General features: G+C 37.4%; 1 protein-coding gene across 1 annotated transcript in view; it reads left to right on the top strand.

Annotated features, from left to right (window-relative positions):
• Positions 1-2,221: 2,221 nt before the first annotated feature.
• LOC131979358 (transmembrane protein 163a-like) overlaps positions 2,222-21,726 on the top strand; it is a 92,386-nt gene continuing 72,881 nt past the window's right edge. The window contains exons 1-2 of the mRNA XM_059343313.1: positions 2,222-2,744; positions 13,762-13,881. Coding sequence (XP_059199296.1) covers positions 2,543-2,744; positions 13,762-13,881 — 322 coding nt within the window. The 5' untranslated portion in view covers positions 2,222-2,542. The remainder of the gene's footprint in view (positions 2,745-13,761; positions 13,882-21,726) is intronic.

Here is a 21,726-nt window from a genome sequence, read left to right as displayed (position 1 = left end):
AATATGATTCTAATATGGAATTAATTCATCATCAAGAAAGACGTAAACTAAATGTATAATCATCTGAATAAGCACAAGATGTAATAGTGTTGGAAGGTAACTTAGTAAATTAAGTGCAAATTTAGGTACTTTTCATGCCACTTTATACTTACATATAACAGTTTCCATTATTACTCCACTGCAGTAATGTGTCACCTATTTCAAAATCAAGATTTTGCATGATTACATACATGAGTTTATAAAGATTTTTGTTATAAACCAAAGTACCCAAAAGAACATACTAGTAGAGCTGAAATGATTATTCAATTAATCAGTTACTCTATAATTGATAATTCAGTTATTATGCAAAAATGACAGATATTTTATAGTTCCAGCTTAACAAATATCAGGATTTATTGCTTTTACTTTAAATTATTTAAATGTACTTCTTATAATGTGGAGGAAACAAACATTATGAACATGTCTTTGGGTATTTGTGACGGAATATCTTGCTGTTTTTTTAAGAATTACAAATTACAAATCAAACAATCAGTTTATTTAACAAGAACCAGCAAAATCACATCAGTTATATCATTAGTTACAGGAGAGATACCAGATTTTTTTTTTAAATGAGGTGACACAGAAAGGATCAAACCCCTGACTTTAGCCCAAGAGACCACAGTGTTTGTTCCCCGTGTGACACATGAAGTCAATGTTGTTGTTGTTGTGGAGTCAATCTGCGTAACTGTGTCCAGTGGTTAAATTAGTAGGTTGATGCTTTTAAGCCCAACTCTTTATGCGGCCCTATCACACACCACATGAGTGCCGTAACAAACCTTCTGTATCTGATGAGTTTTGATGAGAATACATAGCTCTAATAGAGGTAGTACATAAAAAGGGGCACTGCACCAAACCTTAAATCCCCTCTTGTACTCTTACCCAATGGCATCAAAGGGCACAAGGGGATTGAGGGGGTCTGCCCATGCTATACCATAAAGACACGCCCCTAAATAGCTGCAGTCCACTTCAGCCAAAAACAGTAAAATGCTGCTTTTACATGATGAGTAATAATAATCTAATGAGGTCAAACACACTACATCTTCTGTCTGTACCACGTACCCCTTTTGAAAACACCTGGTGATCGTTCATTTGAATATGTGGCACCCAAACTTTGGAACTCTCTGCCTCTCCCCCTACGGTCTGCTATTTCTGTGGACTCTTTTAAAAATCACTTTAAGACCTATCTTTTTAGACAGGCATTTGAATGACCACCATGCATTGTACATATTATTTTATACATTTTTTTATGTTTCATTGTGTTTTAACTGTGTTTTAATTGTCTTATGTTCCCCTATCTTATTTCTTTCTTTTTATCTTCTGTAAAGCACTTTGTGAATTTATCTGTGAAAAGTGCTGTATAAATAAACTTTACTTACTTACTTACTTACTTACTTATAATATACAGTCATTGAAAAAAAAAATTAGAATGCCTTTTCATGGTTTTCTTGATAATAACCAAAATCATTATCAAGAAAACCATGGAACATGTCTAGATATCAGCTCCTAAATTAAACTCTATTTTGCAATTTTTGTTGTTATCATTATAATTGTCCAAACAAATGTACCTTTAGTTGTACCAGGCATTAAAATGAACAAGAAAATAAAGAAAACAAAGGTGGTCTAATATTTTTTCCATGACTGTTTAACAGTTTAAGAGTCACAGAGGGTATTGAGTACTGCTTGAGTACTTTTGATTATATTTCATTAGGAAATATTTTTACATACATACTTTTACCTGTGATTAAGTATTTCACTGTATGGTATTTGTAGCTTTCTTTGAGTATGTCATTAAGATTTTTAATGCAGTACTTCTACAATGTGGATTTAGTATTTTTATCAAAGGCTCTGAAAGTTGCTCCACTACTGCGTAAGACTGATTAAAGTAGCCACGATGGTGTAATCCACAGAGATAATATGACTAAAATGCTTCTTGATATACAACATCTCTCCAAGATCCAAAGTTAGAAAGCTTAAAGTTTTGCTTCAGACATAATTACTAGAACACTTCAACATGCTTGAGTGATTCTCCCTGATTATTTCATGCGCTGGCCTGGCTGTAAGAGAAAAGGGTGGTGAGTTCTGAGAGGAGGAGATAAGGAGGAAGGGGAGGAGGAAAAAAAAACTTGCTGGCACCGCCTGCCAGATTCACAGCAGATCTCAGCAATTTATCGCATCGCCGCATCTAACCCTAAACTGTGTCTAAGTGGCTCCGCGGACAGGCAGGGTGTTTACACTGAGGCTGCACAGCTCACTTCACACACAGGGAGTTGTCTCGCTGCTGATGCTGGGGAGATCAATCCTTTATCTCCCATCTTCTCTGATCGCCATCTCCTCCTCTCCCCCTCTCCTTTGCGCATCTGAGTCTTCACCGGTGGTATCCTGGACGCGCTGGATGGCTGGTGCACTTAGCGAGCCGGCGTGAATCTTTTTTCCCATCATCATCATCATTACTCATCTTTCTCTGCCCTTTGAGCCTGAAAACAAACCAGCAACTGCAACAACAATGACAGACCCTGCCGGCCAAGAGTCCTACCCCATCCCAGACCCGACTATAGTGGATCCCTGCCCGGCTACGGTGCGGAACGGCCAGTGCGCCCCAGATGGCTTCACCAACAACCACCACCAGCAAGCCAAAGCCCCCGGGCAGCCCGAGACGTTCACCACGGGCCAGGAGATGAAAATCACTGACAGTGTGGAGGGAGAAGGTAACTTCATCCGTCTCTGTCATGTTTTGATCTGGTTTTAAAAGTTATGGATGGGCGTGTGTGTGCGTTAACGGGCACCCAGGGGAGATGGGAGAGGTATTTTTAACCATGTGAGGTATTTTTAGTCTGCTGTCATTTGAATAATTTATGATAGCCCTACATCAGCAGGATTCAGATTGGAGAGAAGCAAAAGTTGAATTTAAAGCTTAAATTTGATTACACCTCCCTTATTCATTCATTCATTTATCGATTTACTTCAGTTTTACATATTATATTGCCTATGGGGATAAACTAGGTGCCTGTGAGAATTCATGCACCTTGAGGCACACACTCAGCCTCCTCTAAAGCCCCATTCTGATACCAGTCACATGAACACCAAACCCCTAAGTGAGCATTTGCATCAGCACATGTAAGTGTCTGTGTGTGCTTTTTTCCACACTAATTTAATCCCATTCATCTTCTAATATGCATAAAACCTGTGAAACATTCCACAGTGGATAACAAGAGGGCCTGGGTTGTACCACAAATCCTAAACCTGTTGCTTAGTTTATGTAAGCATTCAGATTATTTAATATTATGTATGTTTTCTTGATCTGAAGAGAAAGGGATGATTGGCATGTTAATTAAAGTGTGTAGCTTTCAGTAGGCTTATGATACTAATACAATTCAGCTTGTCTGAAAGGCTTTTATACTGTTATGACAGCCAGGTTTATTGGATTTGGCTTATTTTAACAGTACAATGTCATTTAGCAGATGCTTTTATCCAAAGTCAATTTATAGGATCAATCTTTTATGTATATGTAAGAAAAAGTCAGAACTAAGGATAATACACTCACTGGCCACTTTAATAGGTACACCTGTTTAATTGCTCATTAATGCAAATATCTAATCAGCCAATCACATGGCAGCAGCTCAATGCATTTAGTCATGTAGACATGGTGAAGACAAGCGGCTGAAGTTCAACGGGAGCATCAGAATGGGGAAGAAAGGTGATTTAAGTGACTTTGAACGTGGCATGTTTGTTGAGAGAATAGTCCAAAATATCCAGTGAGCCTTGATGTCTTGTTGATGCCAGAGGTCAGAGGAGAATGGTCAGACTGGTTGGAGAGGATAGAAAGGCAACTGTTACTCAAACAACCATCTCTGAACGCACAACAACCAGCAACCTTGAAGCAGATGGGCAACAGCAGCAAAGGACCACACCACCACTTTATTAGGTACACCTTAATAGCTAATGAAGTGGCCGGTGAGTGTAGAAGAAAGAAGCATTTAACTGTTTGTGTCTGATTGTTGTGCTCATTGATGTGCTCATTCTTGAATGGCTTTAAGACAGTGGTCATCTGGTAAATTTGAAGTCTTTGGAACAAGATTGAACCTTTAAACGGTTGTGAGAGACAGAAACTGAAATATGTGAGTTTTAGTACCTTGTAGCTTAAGCAAAAAAAAAAAAAAAAGTCCTTAATTTCCTAAAATGCAACTTGATACCATTTTACATGAGACCCCTCATGCCTGGTAAAAGGTCACATGCCATCTCCACACTTGAAGTTTGCAACGTGGACTTTCTGTTAAAAAGTTGTATTCTCTAAACCCAAACGAGGATAACCCTGATGACTTTTCAAAGCGCTATCATTATTCAACAGTTAAATAAGCTGAATAATACTAACCATCACTAGAAAAGTGTTTTTTTTTTCATGTAAAACCCAGACTGTCCTCATCCAAAAAATGTATTATTTTCTTAAACCTAACCAAGTAATTTTGTTGCCTAAACCTAACAAAGTACAACATTGTTCTGTCACGTTGCCCATGTGACAATTGACTTTTGCTTAGTTATCATGGTGTTTAAAATTATGACCGTTTCACAGCGATGAACAGAATGGTTACATGACTCTTAAAAAGGAAGGCGTCATTGGCAAATTATGTATTCTATGCATGAGGATATTTTGGTACAATCTGTGGAGTGCCCCTTTAAATGCACATGAAAATCGCTTGTGTTACCAAATTGCTTGTGATGTAAAAAACAGTTAATATTAAAAGTAAAGCTATTTAAATAAATGTATAGCAGAAGACAGCTTTAAACAAACACCGTCACACATTACAGCACATTATATTTCTCACATTCACACCTTCCTCCCAGCTTTCCTCATCTCTCTCTTATTTACATAAATGTCCCTGCCATGGCTGTTCGAAAAACCTCTGCAGTCTCGCTTATCTCTGCCAGAGGTTTCTATCCATCTGTCAGATAGCATTACAGTGAGACAGGTGATGGTTTGAGGATAAGAGGCAGGCTTTCAGATTCTTCTGAAAAGTAATAAATTTGTCTTTTTCAGGTCACACTCCTTTATGTTTAATCATGTGTTTCCTGGCAAATATGTATGAAATCAACCTTTTGAGCTACATGGCCGATTGATTATTTTTTCAAAAGAAAGGTGTGACAAAGACAAGTGTCGTGACACACACAGCCACACAAAGTTGCGCGTGTGTCATAGAGAGATGCATGAGGAGATGTTGAGCACATGCCTTCTGTCTGAGCCCTCAGATCATGTGAGCAGAGAGATTTAACCATGCTGTCTCACTTCCCCCTCGGCCGCTCACACACACAGAGACACAGACACTCATGCTGGTTAGAGAGTAAGCTGAAATGGTTTTAATCACCTCTCAGTTTTTCCTCTAAGTATAAAACTTAGACATATTCATTTGTCTCCAATGATTTTGTGAGTAACTTCGTTGTGGTGGTTTATGTAGTTTTATAAAGAGAGTTTTTGTATCTGCAGCTATAGGTCACGTGAATAGGTCATCTTGAATAGTAAGATCAATGTTATGATTGTGAACAAGCCTTTTCAGTGTTTGTTGGGATATTCCATTCACTTACTGTAAGCTTTACTTGTGATCTCAGCATTTCTGAGCTGGAAACAGTGATCATATCTGTATAAAGTCACTCTGGCTTCCAGCACCTTAAGGTGTTATACAAGCATGTGCAGTCAGATGTTAAACTAAGGGATACTAAGAGGTATCACCATTAAACTTCCCCTGTGGATTACTTATATTAAGACAAATATTTTTTGTGTTTAAATGACACAAATGGCACATTTTCCTTATAAATGTGTGCTTCCGTAACAGAAATATTAACATTTATTTTGTTGACATATAATAGTCAAAAGGTCTTGACAGAGGCGTTTTTGGATATTTCTTTTTATTAGTCCATAAATCAGAAAATACTGTCCACAGCCATAAAAATCCCCCTTTGCCATGTTTTTAGGGAAAAAATGTTCAGTAAATCAGGCTATGAATGATAAATGAACAAACTCATCTGTAAAACCTTCAGAATACAGATAGGAATGGAATCGGAAAGCTATTGAAGTGGAGATTTCTTGGCCTAGGTATGAGAAAAATGTCATACTGCCTTTATACATAAATATAATAAGATTCAAAACATTTTGTAGGACACTACAGGGGAATAAAAGAAAAAAACAACAACAACAATAGATATCACCATTAACTTCCGCAGTTGTTTTCTTAGACAATTTAAACAATTATTTTATCTATTACAAGTTTTCTGAAATTGTATGTTTAAATTTGAGTACAAAGAGTGACGACGTCCATAGACAGAAGAGGTCAGGGTGGTTGGAGCGTCGAAAAATCACCCAGGACATAGATGTTTGCATCCCTTTTGCAAAAAAAAATAAAAAATAATCGCGAGTTATTTTATAATTTATAATGTTGGTTACATTAGAAAATATATCACATAGTTATTTTAACCCACACCCTGATATTTTCCTAAACCTAACCAAGGAGTTTTGGTGCCTACACCTAATCAAGTACAACTTGTTCCCCACATGCCTTGAGACTTCCACATAACCATTGTTACCAAATGTGACATCTTATCCAATGATAACTTTTAGGGTATTTGGGAGAAATCTACAGATGGAAATAAATAGCGTGTGTCACAAAATGAATACCTTGATGGATGGTTTCTTTCTAATTGTATGAAAGTTGACATGTTTTGGAAGTTGTGGTGTATTGATTCACCACCTATTCATTACCAGCAAGTTATTATATGGTAACTATGTTCAGGATCTATAGCACCTAGATCTATGTTGTATGCATGCCAGGTCAAGGTGCAGCGCGCTTGCGCATTGTTCAGTGAAGCAGCATGGCTAATAAACAGCAAAGTAACAGCATGTCGGCCTCCGTCTCATAAGAACACTACAGAAGTGAAGTACCCCTCAATTGACTATTGAACTGCAACAATGTAGTCTGCTTGCATGTCTCGCCATAAGACATTTTTTGCCATCAGTCAGCTGGTCACAGCCAATAAGTCTACAACCTTTAAGTTGATCTTACATGCTTTTTAATGGAAATTGTAAATTGGAATGAAGAGGGTAACAAAGTGATTTGAAGTGATCTTATGATTGGAAGTGTGACTTTGTAGCTGTAAATGTTACTCTATGTTTCTCTCTCACACACAGACAAACACACATTGAGTGTCCATGCTGACATACACACAGTTGCACAGTGTGACGTAATGTGCCAGACATACAGCATCTTGCTTGTGGTGCTGATGGAGGCCTTCCAAGATGAGTTTTAGCTCCTCTTAAGCACAAGCCATGTGATTTTCTTAGATGCTCTGTCTTCAAAGAATGTCTTCAATCAATTAAAGCCAGATTAACTGATTTCACATCAGTTGGACGATGAAAAAACAAGAGGTGAATAGGTTTGGGCCCTGTGCATGTGGATCACAAGTCTGTGTGTGATGTTTTTCTCCTGACAACAACAAAACTTAATGAATTCGATATGAGACTGAATGAACTAAATTTTGAAAGCAAAGCTACTAATACATACACCATACTGAAGATATCAGGCTGAACTCCTCATAAAAGTTTTCTCGGTAAAGGTAGAAGAGGCTTAAATTATTTGGCAAATGCCAAATCGACTGTCTTCGCCTCTCACGCAGTACAGCAGCGGTACAAATTAATAATAAAATTATATATTTTACAGATGAGAGTCCCTGGGCACGTACCATTTTACATAAAATGTAGTAAAATATTGTGTGTGGAGCTGAAGAAACGGACTCAAACTGATTCAATCAGCTGATTATCCTTTTATTTTTATGATTTAATTTGTATTTCTATTGTGATATAGATGGTTTTAGATTATGGATTATTGTTTAATTAAGTGCTACCATTGACTCCCACTCTGTGACTGAAGATCCAAAATAACTTACAGCTATTTCTGGTGCAATATAAATATATTGAGCATTATCGCTGTCAAATAAGCAATAAAGATACAGATTTAAAGTAGCTGCCGACAGTTACAGATACAAATAGCTGGAGTTGAACTAGAGACAGTTGAAGGAGTGCATTTCTTGGAGAGCAGGGGTCTGGCTGTCCATCAGAAGCAGTTGGCAGGGCTGAGTGGTGGGAAGCAGGGGAGGGATTGTATCCTAGTAGCAGCACTGACTCCCTCTGGACGCTCTGTCTGCAACGTCTCCTTCTGTCTACACCCACACTACTAGACAAACAGTGGGAGTTAACAACAAAAAGGACTGTGTGCAGGGTGAACTGGCCATCCGAGAGAAATGAAATAATCAGATATTTGTTGGTATGATTTTTGAGGGTACCAATGGTAAGGGTACATAATGTACAGTACATAATGTTCCATGGTTTTCCTGATAATAACCAAAATCATTATCAAGAAAACCCTACACTGTAAAAATGTCCCGTTGTTTTTACAGAAAAAAAGTGGCAGCTGTGGTTACCAGAATATTTCCGTAAAAATTACAGTACATGTGTCAACATCTTTACAGAACAACTTGTACATTTTACATCCTAAAACTGTAGTAATTGAAAAAGAAAACATTTTAAAGTTGTAGATTATACCGTCCTTTACTGCTAATTTAACAGGATGATGCTGCTTTTATACTAATTATTTATGCAAAATTTACATGCAGATTTTGCTTATTGTGCATTGAATACCAGTAAATTAACATTCAGTTATTATTCATTGTACACTGAATACCAGTAAAATTTACAAGTTGTTCTGTAAAGTTGTTTACATTTGTACTGTATTTTTTGCAGAATTTTCCTGGTAACCGCAGCTGACATTTTTTTTCTGTAAAAGCAACAGAATTTTTTTACAGTGTAGAAAATGGCTAGATATATATATAAAAAAATTAAACTCTTATGAGCTATTCTGTGTTTTATCATTATATTTGTCCAAAAAAATGTACCTTTAGTTGTACCAGGCATTAAAATTAACAAGAAATTAAAGAAAACAAGGGTTGTATAACCATTTTTTCCATGACTGTATGTCGTCCCTCAACTCTGCTCCATTATGGCGTCTCAAGTTGCTGATCGGACTGTAAAAGAAAGAGAATAGGAAGTCTTGGCCCAGATATCCATTATCTGGATATCCACTGGCTAAACCTGAACCCCAGAGATACCGGCTGTTGCTCCCAGAACAGACCGTCCAAATTCATGGAACTGCAATACAAAATACTCAGAATTGGTTCAGTCACTGTGTTCTGTGTTTTCCTCTATCTAACAATCATGTGGCAGCTCTCCATTGTTTCTGCAATGAATTGATTGTCTCTCAGTAATTCAGTCACAGACACACATGCAGTCATTTACAGTGAAATTGAGAAATTGGGTGAAAACTGTGTCTGCACGTCATTGTGTTCTGCTGTTTAATTGTTCAGTATCAGGTGGTTCATCACAAGGGAACTTGTGTAACATGTACAGCAACAGCTGATGTTGAATTAAAGGCATAGTTCAGGATTTTGGACATAAACGTGTATGAAATACTTGCCAGTTGTGTACTGGATGTAAATCTACTAGGGTACTTGCCGAGCTCTGGTGTCTGAGTTCTGGCCGGTTCAGATCGTAGAATAGATAATTCTGGCGAGCTTGCAGGGCCGCCAAAATAAAAGGTTTTTATCCCGAACTATCCCTTTAAGTGTCATACTGATCATGGCGGTACATCATTGTGAGTTATGGCAGAGATGGCCTGCTCTGGCCACTCGAAGGATCAGTCATTGGTATAAGGCAATGCTAGGACTACTGCCTACCTATATTTGTACCCTTTTTGCTCAGAGAAATGCTGATCTTATTCTTGTCGTTCTCATGATCTTTTGTTGCTTTCTGTTCCATACTCGTACTGAATTGGGTAAAAGGGCTTTTGTTCACTATAAACTAACAGACTTAGCACATTGAGCACTTTTAAATCTAAAGTGAGAGTACTTGAGGACGACTCTGTATGTGTTTTTCATAACCTGTTTGTAAATTTAATCAGTTTTGATTTTTTGTTAGTCCTTGGTTTGTGTTTTAAATGTAACTTTGTGACTGTTTCGTATTTGGCCAGGTCTCCCCTGAAGAAGAGGTTCCTAATCTCAGTGAGATTTTCCTGGTTAAATAAAGGTTATTATTTAAAAAAAATGGTTCAAGTTCTAAGATTCAACGTAGAGTTATGGCCTTATTTGACTATTTTTATTTACACATAGATATTTCCAACAATAATGACAGTTGATTTAAAAAGAAAAATCGAACCCCAAAGACAAGGACCTAGAATTGATATCCTAAGTAATTCTGAATTATTACTCAAACCCTATTATTCAAGGGTTTTCCCCTTCATTAGTTCCCATCATTCTCCTGTTTTTGTGTTAAAACTTGCAGTCTGAAGAGGACGAACCCTCCCTGTCTCAGGACAGCTGACAGGCAGACGGCTCTGTGGTCCCTGGGACAAATTTCTGGATAGAATGTCAACTGATAGCATTAAAAGCTCTTTTGGATGTAAAAGTTCAGGTGTATAAATATTGCATGAATGCTGCAGAGCCAGCCTCACGTTTCATGACAATAAAACAGCCTCAGGCAGTTCAGAGGATCTGGGTTGTTTTGTCTGCGGCTTCAGGCAAATATTTTTCTGTCACAAACAGGGCTGTAAGACATCAGGAAATACGGGTTTATTTCCTAATTGCTTTGTTTTAGTTTGAAGAAATACTTTTATTTCTACTCTGTAGCTGTGAGTGCTCGTCACGGTGCAGAGATACAGCTGTACTGTGGCTTTTCTTAGAGTTCTTTCAGAAATCCTGGAACTTAAAACAAGCTGTCCCTGAGCTGTGCTTCTCCCATGACCTGTAATCTGCAGTAAAACAAGAGTCCTCAGGCTTTACACAATGTCCTGCGTCCCTCAGTGGAAATCCCTAGTTGTCCTGGAAGGTGTGGAGAATTATTTTAAGAAGAAGGATGCATGGGGAGTGGAAGAAACAGCTCTATTGTTTGAAGTAGTAATGAATACCCATTGATAATGAATTGATTATAGCTGCTACAACAACAACAACAACAACACTGTGACCAGTCAATTCCAGGAACACGTATCTAGCAGAGCCTGACCAGGGATCTCCCTTTGGTTTGGGAAATAATGAGAGAAAGTCCATACAATGTTAAACAGACTGGAGGACTGGGACCAGCAGTGTAAATACCAGAGGATTTGTCTTTATTGACCGACATGACACAACATCTTTGTTGAAATTTTTTTTTATTACTTTATTGCAGGTTATGAAATTACAACTATTAACAGCTTCATCACATATTCAATTCACCCTGCCACTTTTACAAGAGGCAGTGCCAAAAGAATAAATAAATAAATAAATAAATAAATAAATAAGATATTCATGTTTAATTGTTTGCTTATTCAATGAATTGTTTCATGGAGGAAAAGAAAGAGAAGAAAAGAGAAAGAAGAAAAAAAATCAATTGTTGAATTGATCCAGAAACCTAACTTACTAATTAAAAACGTGGAATATACACTCACGCTCAAAAGTTGGGGGCCACCCAGAAAATGTCTGTGTTGTTTTCCATGAAAACAAACAATTTTATTCATGAAATGAATTACAAAACAAGTCGATTTTATTTAGTAAAGACATTGACAAGTGTAGAAATAATCATTTTAACCTGTACAAATCTCCAACTTTAACTCTAGATACTCAACCAGCCTGAAAAAGGATCATTTTATTACTTCTAACATCACCACAAAACAGTTTTCAGCTGTGCTAACATAATGCTCAGGTGTTTTAATGATCAATCAGCATTTTAACACTATAAATGTGGATTAACACAACTAGTGCAGTGCCCGTAGGAAGTATGTATTCGTATACTGGGAGATTAAGTAGATTTTTATATTATGGCCAAATGAGGTTGTGTGTGGGATGTACAATGAGGTGTAATACTCTTGCCTAGTGTTAATATACAAAGTGTATATTGGGTAATACATGGATTTACATTGAGATACATTACATGCAGACCAGTACAATGTCTGCAACTCCATAAAACACTTACTTTTCATAAGGTACCACACCATCCAGCGCATAAAGGTTGAACATTAATATTTGCTAGAAACTATTAGAATATTATTGGAAAATCGAAGCTAAATAGACTTACAGATGAGATGAGTCAGGCGTGGAAATCCAGAGTGAATTGTGTTACTGACCAAGTGTAGGCCTATCACACAATGGGGCGGAGCTCCCCTAAAAGGTGTCCGATCGGAAACAGTGCAATGCCGCAACACGTCCTATGTAAATAATGATATTTTGAAAAATTAATTCAAAAATCTTCAAAATCGAGGATGCACACCTTCGTGCCATGCGCAAGCCACATACGAAAACTTAGGTCAGTCTGACTAACGGTCAGCGAGATATGCCCTAGGCCTAGACAAACACACACACACACACACACACACACACACACACACACACACACACACAAACACTTCTTGCTTTTATAGATAGATGTGCCACTGGAACGCAGGTGTGACGGTTGCTGATGGTTTCCAGCTTCAATTGTCATTTACCACATTAACAATGTCGAGACTGTATGTCTGGTCAATTTAATGTTATTTTAATTTTAAAAAATGGTGCTTTTCTTTCAAAAATAAGGACATTTATAAGTGACAGCTAAATTTTGAGCACTAGTGTGCATGCAGACTTTGAAGCTCAGTGTTGTAGATGAGCACACAACCCTGAACTTTTAAAGCCCCTTGACTCAAAAATGTGTTTTTCTTTTGTTCATGGCCCTATAATGTCTGACCTTGACTACATTGTCTTTATCCATGGAAAGTTTGTCATTGGAGAGGTGTTTTCACTTTCCTACACTAACCACTAATGCTGAGGCAGCCACTGCCAACAAGCTAAAAGATGCTAACAAAGCCAATTTTGGTGCCTAACAGAATTATTGTGTCTTGAGCAAGGTTATAATAGGTTTGGATTTTTCATTAGTTTTATTTTTAATTTCATTGTGAATTTTTGTTTTCAAATTCAGTTAGTTTTAATTCGTTTTTAGAGTGACTTTGCCAGGTTTTTTTAAATTTTTAAATTTTATTATTATTTTAAATGCTTAGTTTTATTTTAGTTTTTATTAGTTTTAGTGTTAGTGTCGTGTAGACATCCCGGTTGACAAAGATAAAAAAAAACAAAAAACATTTTCACTTTAATTTTAGTGAGTTTTAGTTAGTTTTGTAACCACACAATACAATTTCAGTTAGTCATTAAAAAAACCCCCAAAACTCTTGTTTTTATTTTTATTTCAGTTAACTAACTATTTCAGTTTTTGTCAATCAATTCTAGTTTTCATTATTTCATTAGTTTTTGTTAACTCTAATAACATTGGGCTTGAGTTTCTAACATGGTGTAATCTCTCTGATGGAGAAAATCAACCAAACATGAAACTACAGCTGTAGTCTGCAGCCCACACTGCTCTTTCACTGGTCAACCTAGTGCGAGCAGCAGTGGTGGCTTTTCAACAAACCTTAAAACATAAAGGGGACTTTTCTTTCAGTATTGATTCTTCAGATTTTAATAGTTTTATTCCTGTGTGATATACTAACTGTTGGACAAGGTCAAATGACCACCAATGCTTCCTCTGACTGATATGATCACACAATAAAAGATGATATAAAATAGTGTTTCATCACAGACACAGAGAAAAGGAGGAATTGTCCTTGTAACAGAGTTTTCTGTGTCTCACTGCAGGTCTCCTGGAGAGCAGCATGCGCCTGAAGCCACATGAGGCTCAGAGCTACAGGAAGAAGGCGCTCTGGGTCTCCTGGGTCTCTATCGTGGTCACACTCATACTGGCTGTGGCGGCTTTCAGTAAGCATTTAACATACTTGGAATTACAGGCATGCAACGTATGGTGACTTGTGCTTTCCGCTGTGGCAATTTTATTTCACTTCCCTGTTTGCTAAGAGAAGATGTTGTCATCTGTGTGTCTACTCTAGTGATGTTGCACATGTATTACAAACTTCTGCCTATTAATGTGAATATAATGCAGATGGCTGGAGTTCACTCTTGTGAAAAGGTAGAGAAACTTAGTTTGCATCAATATAATTTGAATATTTGAGGTCAAAAATGAAAAAAATACTACTTTTTTTAATAAAACAAAGCCAACTAACCCTAGTTACAAGCTTTCTTATATTTCTTATTGGGATATTTTTCAGATTAAAGGTTTTAGCACAATAGTTCCTTATTTTAAATGCTAATATTTATTTCAGAGCTCATACAACGCCTTGAAAGTTTGGAAAAGGCTGCGCTTTAACTGCTATGTTTTCAAGGTTAGAAACATGCATAAATATTAAAATACTTTCATTTTTGTTTGTATAATCTGGTGTTTAATCCATACAATCACTCATAGGTTACATGCAGACATGTAAACTGTTTAAATGGTTTGTAGCCTTGCTGATCTTTGACAGCATTAAAATCATCACTCATCACTAGCAAGCATAAAATCACTATTAAAATTTACAATGAAAGTTTTTATAAACACCTTTTAAAATATACAAAGTGTCAATATACATAATTTGCTGTGGGTAAAAAGCAGTGGTGGAAGAAATATTCAGGTCCAGTAAAAGTACTAATATCACACTGCAGAATTACTCCATTACAAGTAAAAGTCCTGCATTCAAAACTTACTTAAGTAAAAGTACATAAGTATCACTATCAAAATGTACTTAAAGTATCAAAGTTTTAAGTACTTGTTATGAAGAATGACCTCACTCAGATTGATATATATTCCAAATATATTATTGTATTATTCTCATTGATGCATTTATGTAAGCAGCATTTAAATTAGAAGATTATGGCTCATTTTAACTACTTAATACACTGTAAAGAGGTTTCATTTATAAAAATAGCTCACTTAAATCAAAATGATCACTTAAAATGTATGTAATGTAATGTAAGGTTTTTTTATGTTAAATCTTGACATTAAAAAGTAGCTAAAGCTGTCAGCTAAATGTAGTGGTGTAAAAACTACAATATTTGCCCTTAAATGTAGTGGAGTAGAAGTATAAAATTACTTAAAATGGAAATACTCAAGTAAAGTAGAAGTACCTCAAAATTATGCTTAAGTACAGTACTAGAGAGTACTAGAGTAGTCACATTTCACCACTGATAAAAAGGAATTCTGGTAACATTATTTTTGCAGTTACATTCACATACATTACATAGAAACAATTTAGATAGAAGTTTTCAAATGTTAGGTGCATTGGAAGTGCTTGAAAAGGGCTTTAGTTTTAGCTGATAAACCTTTGCTTGCATGGTAGATGAATTCTCACCATATCACATGATCCCCAGTGATCACAAATCCATCTTTTCAGGCATGCATTGTGTCCAAATAGCCAGTTGTAAACCAATCAGTGTGCTGTGCAGGTACAAGCGTAGTTAAAGTGTGTTTGATGACCAGTAACGGCATAAAGCAACATTCAGATCGGTGAAGGCGACTGCTACACAGACGGTGATTGACAGGGAAGCGTCTGTTAATCCCAAACGGTTTCTAATGACGGCTTCTCAGATGGATCGGTGTAACAGACCATCTGTCAGCGTCAGGCTAGTAGGAACCCTGTTATTTTCATTTAGTGATCATCTCATTATTTGAAAGAAATGACACATGACAGAAACACTTAACACAGAGCTCACAGTGTGTAGTATTGTTGTATTGTTGAAGAAAGCCTCTGTCGCTTATTTTGAAATGCTCGTGACACAGCATATAAAAAACAGATCACACATGTTTTTGCACAGCGTGAGGACAAAGACCATGTGCCTCTTACCCACAGACAGGATGAAGGTCACCTCTCCACAGAAGCAGAATTAATTAATCACAGCAATTAAATGAGGAGAAAAGGAGAAATTGATTTTAAACAATATGTATTACCTTACACAACATGTAAAGCAGTAGAGGAGTATGGAAGACACATTTGCCAAAAATGGCAGAAAACATCAAGACATGCAGTGAAATTGTGTTGTTTACTTTCAGGTAGCGGCATATGTGATCATAATAAACTGCAGAGCAAACTGATTACCTGAAGATAAATGAAAAAATATTCTTAGATTTTTGACGAATCACTTTAAGAGGGCAAACATGTGAGAATACATCAAATGTATTCAATTTGTAAGTATCTTATACTTAAGAGCAAAGTGCAGAAAAGAACATCCTAAGGTGTTTATATACATATATGATGTCAATGATGTCTCTCTCTGCTTCAAAGTCCCTTTACTATATGATAATTATGCCATTATTTTTCTTGGCAGCTCACACAAGCTCAGATGTTGTTGTTTTTTTCTTTTGGAGTCTGTCTGATGTTGCTTTTCCAAGCGTGTGTGATGTACCTCAGTAACCGTTTGATGTTGTGCAATGATGTGGCAACACTTTCCACACACATTGTGTTGTCTTATGATATAGAGGATGTATATGATGTGCTGCATCGCTGTGAGTGCAACAAGGGATGTTGCTTTGTCATCCTGGCTAAGCATCAGTTTCAAGTCACGGTGTGTCCCAGTCTAGTCACATTTATCCTTGATGTGCTGACTAAGCACAAAGTTGTTTTTAAAGTGATGCAGCTGCATGGATTCACACCAAAGATTAGGGATTTAACAGAAACTACATGAAAGGATGTATGGGCATTTGTCAAAGTTCTTGCACACATATAACATTTTATTAAGTTAAAAGCTTCCTATTCGAAGAAAGATTTGTAAAATATAATGGATGAAAACCATGAAGCAAACAGATTTTAATTAGCCATAAAGGTCCAAATATGTCGCCTTCAGTGTCGTTTATTCACCCAGCCACACACGATTCAACATTTAAATATGTTTGCTGTAGTTAAAGCTGCTCTAATGAATAATCTTATATTAATAATGCCTCACTTGACTACTTGTATGTGTAATTTCTGTGTTCGTAGTGACGGACCTACAGAGAATAATCACTCGGCTCTAAAGTTCTCATGAGCTTTATGAATCATCTTGTAGCTGATTGTTTTGGTTTTATTCACAGCAGCTTAAGCTTGTTTTTTGGCTGCTTTCAGCAAAGAAGCTCTAAAAACAGAGGTGTGGACTCATGGACTCAATGAGAAGTGTATTGCTACAGCTTTAATATGAAAAAAATGTTTTGGTACTTCACTTGAAATTGTGGTAAAGACTTAGACAGACCTTTTTGTCTTTCAGTTATACATACAAATATGCATTTTGAGCAAAATTCAGTTGCATTGGCTCACAGTCATTGTGCTCTGGAATGTCAGATTAATAAAGTATAGATATAAAATATAAAATTGTAAAAATAGAAAATTTATTCTACAGCAGAAAGTGTTTTTGGCACATAGACAATAGACATAAAAAATAAATATGAAAATATAAAAACGAGTTCACAGTGCAGTGTACTGCAAAAAAAACACTGACATGAACTAATACAGCTCTAAGGGAAAGGATAACTTTTAGTTTGTGAATGACATTCACGCTGTTAATTCATATTTTCATTAAATTCAATTGAAACGGCAAAGACACTCTGCAAAGTTTGTTTTCTGAGTGTGTGTGTGTGTGTGTGTGTGTGTGTGTGTGTGTGCGTGTGTCTAAATAGTTCCAACATAGGGACTTGAACAGACGATGACCCACAAAAAAATGTTAATTCATATTTTCATTAAATTCAATTGAAACCACTGCAAAGAGACTCTGCAAAGTGTGTTTTCTGTGTTTGTGTGTGTGTGTGTGTGCGCGTGTGCGTCTGTCTAAATAGTTCCAACATAGGGACTTGAACAGACGATGACCCACAAAAAAATGAACCACTGAAAGCGAGGAGGAGCCCAGCTGCTGGGAGACAAAAAGGAAAAAGAACAAGTGACTAGAGGGACGGGGTGCAGTCATAACTAGAGGACGGGTGGTAATGGCACTGGGTTAGGAAAATAATTAATAAATCTTCTCCCTTCTGCCACTACATATCACAGAGAGGGATAAGAAAGTGCTGAAGAGGAGACAACCTAGTGAAAGAGAGCAGAGGGAGAGAGATGCATATGGAGGTGTGGAGTGAAGCTGTTAAAGGTGTGCTGGTACCAGGGGACGAGGCGGGATGAGTCCTGGCAGGCAGCGTTGGGGATTTAGTGGTTGTGATGGCTCAACTTTAAAGAACATCAGCGTACCGTTTCCTCCTGCCTCTGCCCTACTTTCTCTTCCTACCGCACCCTCGCCATCCTCCATCTTTTATCTTTTTACATCCCGTCAGCTCGTTTCCTCACCCTCTACTTTCTTTACCTCCTCTTTAAATGCTGCTCTCCCTCTTTGCCCCCTTTATTTTGTCTTTATTGGGAGATTCTGTCAGGGTGGACATGTTTTAGTAAAGCAGGGTAAAAGTCAAAGTCCTCCTTATCTACTCTTACATCTTTTACCCACCCTTTCCCCCATTTCCTCTCCTCTATCTCCCTTTTCCAGTCTCTAAGGAAAAACTGCAGAAATCCTTTGCTCTTCCGTGACCTTTAGCAATATTTTAACATTTAGAAAGGATGAGGGTTCAAGGGTTCTGCTCCCTTTTCTGTTGCATTGACACTTGAATGTCTCAGTCATAGATGGCTGCTCCACGTTAGCTCAACCTTTCCTGAGAAGCTGTCTTTTGTGCTCCCTCGGCTGCAGCTGTTCACCCATAAAAGTGATGCCGATCTTGGAGGCTTTATCAGACGTATGAGGCTCAGAGAGAGAGCAGAGATCACACTTCAAGAGGTGGGAGCAGCTATGATAGGTGATATATCAGTATTAAGATGACATCACATTGGTGTGTTCAGTAAGGCAGGTGAACACACAGATATGGATCTTGATGCTTTTCCAAATTAAGCTTTGTTACAGAATAACATATTATTCATTTGAGAGAAAAAAATAAACAGAAAAAGACAACGATTTCCTTTCATTTTCTGCTTAAATGAAATAAAAATCCCAAAGTGATATTGCAGTCGACACCACCATCCTCCCACATATGTTTATTTCTGATGTTTTATGTAAATAAGGGTCTGAGACAACAAACGTTAGTCCCCAGACAATTTATTATGCAGTTGGTAATTGAGATCTGGCATTTCAGCACGCTGCACTCATGCCAGCATTATACTATTTTATTTATTAGAGATTAAATGTCATTGGCAGTTTTAAAAAAAAAATGGTTCTCTCACTTCTTTGTTCCCCTTTCTGTTAAAAGTCCCAGTGAAATATGAAATATAAGATACCACAGAACAAATTAAATGAGGATAATGGACAAAGTAGAAGTGAAAAAGAACACCACAGTACAGGAGAAACACTAATGTGAATATTCAGTCACACAACACAGAAGTACACTAAGAAGTTAGGGAGGCCGATGGGTTGAACAATTTTTTACATAACTTCTGTAGTTCACGCAGCCTGTACGGCCATCAAAAACGTCAATATAGGCCGTGTGTACAGGCAGCGAAAAAAACGTACACGTACATATGTGCCGTGAAAATCGAGCTGTGATACATACCTACGTGCTGTAATTTGTGGTGCTGACACACGACCTCTTCTGTCATTTATGTTGGAGAACTTGTTGGGCTCAGGTCACCCTCGTAATTATTTCACTTCCAACATTTACGTACATTTATTTACTGTTTCAACTTCTTTTATAACGCCTTACCAGGAGTTTTTTTGCCCTAAACCTAGGTCAGTGGTATTGTAGACTAATTTCACAGAAACTGCAGCCTTACAACCACGATCTGTAGGTGTCTGTATAATGACGTGTGTGCTGATTTTAGAAGGCTCCGCTGTACTGGTTGACAAACGGTCTATTCTATTCAGGTTGGAGATCTTGTGTGTAGCACATTACCCGATCAGAAAAGAAAATACTTTTTGAGGCAACTGGATATAAAATAGAAAAGTAGTTTTTATTGCAGCTCAGCCACAGCTTTGTAAAAACCAGAGGCTCACCTCTCTGCTGAAGAAATGTTACATTTTTCCAGCCTTTGTTTCTTATAAGTAAACCCAACCAAGGTACCTGAATGGATATTGTTTCATTATGATGTGATTTGTGAATTGTGTTTATTTGATGTATTTGGAAATGCTGTTCCATATTCAGAGTTGGGGACAGACTGCAGACCAACAGGAATGATTTTCAGATTACCTTACAGGCTTTCTAGGAGAAGGCTATAGGAGCTGGCCTGTGGACTAATAGGCTGCCGCACAATCAATCAATGACACTGCCAACAACCATTTAATGTTCAAGCAAGGAGATAGGCAGGGAGAAAAAGCATGGGAATTAAGCAGAGAGAGGGAGAAAATGGGAAGGAGTTGTCTAGAATGTAGGAGCAAGTAGTACAGTACGAGCAGGATGGAAATTAGAGGAACATAAAAGAGGAAGAAGGCAGAAAAAGACTGTGTCCTAGTAGGGCATAAAGAAAGTTCTAGTGGGACAGGAGGAGATGGAAATGGAACATAATAAGGCCAGTGATAGATTTGAAAGAAATTATAAAGTACTGTAGAGCAGAATACACAGAAAAAAACAACAACCACAACTTGGCCAAGACACACAGATTCCCTATTTTTCTGTGTTTCTTTTTGCTCACTTGTTCTCTCTCTGTAGAGCTGTGATTACTGTGATTTAACCCAGATACATAAAGTAAAAGCCAACGTAGTTATTAATAAACCATCGCTTTACGTATCTATCTGTGCCGTGAAGCTGGAGATAGGAGGAGCTGAGCCAGAGAATGTATTTAAAGTTTGACAAGTAGTAAGAGGGACACAATTAAACTCTTGTTTGACTTGTCGACCTCCTGGACTGTGAGCACACTTGTCTCCATTCACAAAAGACCCAGTTCAGCGACTGGATGTCCACACACGTGCCGAATATCAGACCTAATGAGAATACTGGAGCTTAGTCAAGCAGGAGATTTTCAGAGAGTCTTCATCAGTTATATAAGAAATATTATACTTTGTTTTTTATCAGTTTGTCACGACTACTACTTCTATATTGGGATGTTTTTCACACTATTGTTTGCTCTAACACCTGCACAAGTGCACAGGTGATGAAAAACAATTTTTTTTATCTCCTGTAAGGATGTTGCAACAAGATCTCTAACCTAAACGACAGAATAAACCGTTTGTCAATAGTACCTATACCAACACGATATGATATGAGCGTTTGTCAAAATGAGCGTTTCGTGGCTCACGGTACAGGAGAGAGCGTTGTTAAAACAGCACACATGTCATTATACATACACGTACGGCTGCAGTTTCTGTTCATTTAGGCTACAAAACCACTGACCTAGGTTTAGGATGAAATAATTCATTGTAAGGCTTTATAAAAGACAGTTTAAAAAGTAAAATAAATGTATGTGAAATCTGGAAGGGAAGTTGTGACAGGGGTGACTTGTCATGACCTGGCTCTGAGAGTCATGGCAAAAAAGGGAGTCCACACCATATACATCTGTTTAAACAATTCTTTATGAAATCAAATTAAACCAAATTAGACCAAATTAAACAATCATAAAGGATTTGAGGTTATGGAGTGTGTAGAAGCATATGTTTCAGTGGTGTAGGGTGTGCATGAGTGAGAAGTGTGAGTGTTGATAGTGTGGAACAAAGGCAAAGGACAACCTAAAGCATCAAGCTAACCCAAACCAAACCAAACCTTACTGGGGACAGAGGAGCCCAGAACAGGGCAGAGCCAGGGAGCGGTCAGAA

Source organism: Centropristis striata, chromosome 10 (assembly GCF_030273125.1).
Source record: "Centropristis striata isolate RG_2023a ecotype Rhode Island chromosome 10, C.striata_1.0, whole genome shotgun sequence".
In the NCBI taxonomy this organism is placed as follows: Eukaryota; Metazoa; Chordata; class Actinopteri; order Perciformes; family Serranidae; genus Centropristis; species Centropristis striata.
Note: the sequence above shows the minus strand (reverse complement) of the source record. Positions and strands in the feature narration are given on the sequence as shown.